General features: G+C 47.3%; 1 protein-coding gene across 1 annotated transcript in view; it reads left to right on the forward strand.

The window, feature by feature from the left end:
• The first annotated feature begins 413 nt into the window (after positions 1 to 413).
• Positions 414 to 4,510, forward strand: part of LRP1 (LDL receptor related protein 1) — a 491,602-nt gene continuing 487,505 nt past the window's right edge. The window contains exon 1 of the mRNA XM_015409543.1: positions 414 to 634. Coding sequence (XP_015265029.1) covers positions 538 to 634 — 97 coding nt within the window. The 5' untranslated portion in view covers positions 414 to 537. The remainder of the gene's footprint in view (positions 635 to 4,510) is intronic.

The following is a 4,510-nucleotide window of genomic DNA, read 5'->3' on the forward strand; positions in this document are numbered from 1 at the left end:
TCTGGATCAGAATCTCCCCCCCCTCTTTCTTCCCCCTTCTTCCCCCCCTCCCATGCATCATTCTCGGGCGCCTTTGATGGCCGTTGCAGTCACCTCGGCTGGCGTTTAAGCTGGTGCACCACCAAGGAAGGAGGGTCCGTTGCCGATTGTGCCTCGCACTCGCCCCCTCCTCCTTCCCCCACCCCGCTTATTGTTATTATTATTTTCTTGCATGCAACCTTCCTTTCTTGCGAAGAAGGGCTGAACCCCCCCTCCCTCCTCTCTGCCCTCCCCAGCCTTTGCTGCGGCTGGGCTCTCTCATCTCCTAGGCTGGGAGGGCGAGAGGAGGAGGGCGAGGGGCTTTTCCTTGCAATCCGTGTCCCCCCACACCTCCCTCCCTCCCTGCCTCCCTCCTTCCCGTGGATGGTGAAAGAACTGAAGACCCTCGGAAGAAGAGAGTGAAGAAGAGGAGAGCTCAGGAGGAGAGGCGGCAGCTGTAGCTGCGAGTCCTGCCTGGACTGTCTACAGAGACCTAATTTTTCCACCCCCTGCACAAGCATGCTGGCCCACAGGGTTAAAATGACGGGGCCCTGGCTGCTGCTCCTAGGATTTTTGCACACACTGATAGGGGTCTCCCCTATTTTTGCCCTTGAAGGTGAGTTGAAAACCTCTCCCCCTCATCCCGTCCTTTCTCCTCTTTACATGCCCTTTTGTTTTCCTCCCGTTTCGTCTAATGGAATAAATGCCAAATGTCCTTATTTATTAGGTTGTCTGTCTGTAGTTACCTCCCCTACTATAAACAACGAGCCGCCCCCTCGGTTTCTGGCAACAAGGGTCTTGTTATGGTAGTTCTCCCCCCCCCTCCCCAAGGGGGGAGAGATTGTTGCTCTTAGGAATTCAACATATGCTTTGCAGTTTTGAACAAAGCCGCAGAGCCTTTTTTAAAAAAAATAATGCATTGGAGGGGGTGTATAGGAGGATTTTGCATATTTTGCATTCACTAGTTTGCGGTTTTGCCCCCTCGTCATGCACACAGAATGCGGCCCGTTATGTGCATTTCTTTTCCAGGAAGATGTTTGTGTATGTGTGTGAATGTGTGTCAAGATCTAGGGACTGGACTAGAGTTTGGGTTGTGTGCGGGGGAAGGACGAGTGTTAAAATCAACATCTGTTTCTGAGAGAGCTCTGAATGAAATCTGGTCCCGTAACCCTCTCCTGCCACTGTGCAGCTTTAAAGATCATCCTGTTTTCTATAAATATAAATACACACCCACTAGTTATCTATAATTTTTTTTCTAAAAAAAAAATCCACCTCCTGGTTTTACTGCTCCGTTTACAACTGTATGCTCTTGGTCATGCCAAGTGACGGCTCACGTGAAACTTCTCTTTCCATTTCCTTTCCGGTTTCGAGAAGTAACTCCTTCTCTCAGAGTCTTCATCCCTGTCCATAGTAGTTCCTGTGTTCTAGGTTTGGTATTTCGGGACCTGGCCTTCAAATCCTACCTCAGATAGCTGGCCAGGGAAGCAGAGCTGGAAACTCTCAACAAAATGGATTTGGGGATGGGGGGGGGGTAGGCAAATGGAAAAGCGGTCAAGTGTGAATATTTAATGGACTGTCCTGAAGGCAGAACTGGATGCCAAAACCTGAGATGTTGAGGTTTGGCAAATGTGGAACTTGGGCATCTGCAAAACTGGTGCTTCTTCTCCCCCCCCCCCCCAATTTTTTTTCTTATCTTCCAAGCCAAAGAACAAGCTGCAGTGCGCCCTTAGTGCTTGACATAGCATATCCCACAGACAACAAGGTGTAGAGCTCTGAGGGACTGTTGTGAATTCACTTTGAAAAAAGTACCTCTGAATTGGGGTGGGTGGGCAGGAAGATGGTGGTGATGGGCTGTGGTGGGCAGAAGTTTGAGAACTAAACAGTGGGGATTGTCATTGGGGCATAGGAGTGCTGCTTATTTGCTCTTCTGACACAGGGAACTTGAGCCTGAAGAAACATCAGGCAGGAATCTGCCTGTCATACATTTAGCAGAAGAGATGCCTGAAAATAGTGAATATATCTGTTGTTTTCCTATGCCCTGTTCTGCAGGATGATTGTGGAGAAGGAGTTCACCTATTGTCACCCCCCCCCTGATAATTTTTGTCTCTAAATAGATAAAATTGTCACTGCCCCTCAGGGGGTTGGGGTAGCCCTAGTGATAAAGAAAGCATTTCTTCAAATTGACCTGGTTTACTGAGATTTCTGGCTAAGTTGTGGTGTGTGAGACAGAACTTGGGTCTTTTAAACTCTGGTTTTGGGAAATGGAGAGTTCCAGTCTCCCCCCCCCCCCCTTTTTTTTGTTTTTTTTTAACATTTAACTGAACAAATAAGGCTTGCTTGTCTGTGCACCGTCTTGATGGTGTTCTCTGCTGTTTACAGGTTGTGTCTGTGGTAAAGTTTGTGGTTCAGATTCCCTAGTCAGGCTTGGTCATAATGGCTACAGTTCGTAGGAAAGGAACAGTTCTGTAACTTCTAAACCCTCTGGCTTGGATCCGACTTAAAATTTCCATTGGATGAAGGATTTGGTTCAGGAGGGGGGATTCGACTTCTCTGCTTTCCCCTCCCAACTGCAGCCCACAATGCCACCCCCAAATGGGGATAGGGGCCCCTTGGAATAACTTAGTGTGGGGTGGAAGTTGGCTGCGGGAGGGGAACTGATGAGAATTCTCCCCTCTTGTGTGGATGGAACATTTGAAGAAGGATCCAGCCCTCTAAATAAGTGATGACGCTGTACAGTGGATATAGCAGGTAGTGCCTAATCATAAACTTTAGCGCATCTTGTGATTGAGCCATAACTGAATAATCTATCATTATTGTGTAATTTCTATAAAGTCAGCAGAGGTATTTTTAAATTCTCTTTCACTCCTCAGTCCCCCCCCCCTGCATAGGTCAGCATTTCCTGTTCCCAACCATCACTCTTTTCTTGCGTGAGTGGTTGAGCTACTCTGCAATTCACCAAGTCTGTTTGGACGACATCCATCTTTTTAGAGCTTTATTTTGAACCAGACCTCTACAGTGGCAAGCTTAGCCCCTTGTGAACTAGTTTTAGTTCCCCCTGGAACATAAGAGGTTATAAGAGTTTTTCAGAGCACGAGCAGAATTCTGGCTTTCCCTCACCTCTGAGTAACCAGCTCAGACCCACCTAGGATTACAAGCTTAGTAAAGGCAGGGACGGTGTGATTCCCAGACCTGCTTGAGTATCTCTGATTTTAGAAATGGATCACTCCATCCATCACTCCTCCCTTCCTCTTTTGGCTTCTCGGATAATATTGCCACTTCCGCACATCTGGTTGTCTTCTGCTTCCACACCCCACAAACCACCTCAAACGTTCGCCTCATAGTTTGCTTTCAAACTTTGGTCTCCTTGGATCTCTTTCTCATGGCTTTTTCACTGCTTGCTCAGACCTTTGTGGTACAGTCCCAGCAAGCAACTCATTTCACTGTCATCCTTCTTGGTTTCCTACCTTATTTAAAACTCCATGCATTGTTCCTTAGAAGCCCTGCTGATTTTATTTTTATATATATATATAAAACATTTTTTTCAGTTGCCTGTTGATTGCATGCTGTGAAGGCTGTTCTAAGTGCTGTGGACCTCTTTGGGCTTTGTTGGTCGGTATTGTCTGCTCTGACGGCAGCTCTCCAGGACTTCAGAAAGAGGTCCTTCACATCACCTTTTAGCTGGAGATGCTGGGGATTGAACCTGGGTCGTTCTTTATGCCGAGCAGAGGCTCTGTCACTGAGCCACAAGCTCCTTCCTTTAACTCATGAAGCTCGGGCTTATACTGAGTCAGACCCTTGGTCCGCCAAGGCCAGTATTGTCTACTCTGACTAGCAGCAGCTCTCCAGGGTCTCAGACAATGCTCCCTCTAAGCTGTGGAGTCTTGTGAGCAAAAAATTCTCCTTTGTGAGCTGCTGGCTTTAAAGTTGTGAGCAAGCGCTTTGACTGCTGCATAAATTAGTTTGCTCTGGAGCCATCCTTCCTGAGCTCAGACAAAAATGGGTGAGCCGGAGGCTAGAAAACTGTGAGCTAGCTCACACTAACTCGGCTTAGAGGGAACACTGGTCTCAGGTTTTTCTCATCACCTGCTACATGAGTCAAGTCAAGTAATTGTATTGTATTTACCCATTGGCTGTTACAAAATGCAGCAGAGCATACATAAAACGTTAAAATACAACCTTAGTGACCGTGCTACTTGAGTCTTTCAACTGGAGACGGCAGGGATTGAACCTGGGACCTTATGCCTGCAAAGCAAATGTACCACTGAGCCATAGCTCCGTCCTCGATATTTTTCACTGACTATGTAGATTTTCTGCTTCACTACTTGTACATGCAATGAGGTAGTGGTTTCGAAATAAAGTAGAACTTCCTGGGGCCAGGCACAAAATATTTCCCTTTCAGTAAATGACTGGGATTGTGTAGCGCCACAATGGATAGCCAAACTGCAGCACCCTTTCTGCACATGGCACAGATGGTGGAGAACTGTGGCATTCC

This window comes from Gekko japonicus, unplaced genomic scaffold, assembly GCF_001447785.1.
Source record: "Gekko japonicus isolate JY-2015 unplaced genomic scaffold, Gekko_japonicus_V1.1 scaffold1353, whole genome shotgun sequence".
Classification (NCBI taxonomy): Eukaryota; Metazoa; Chordata; class Lepidosauria; order Squamata; family Gekkonidae; genus Gekko; species Gekko japonicus.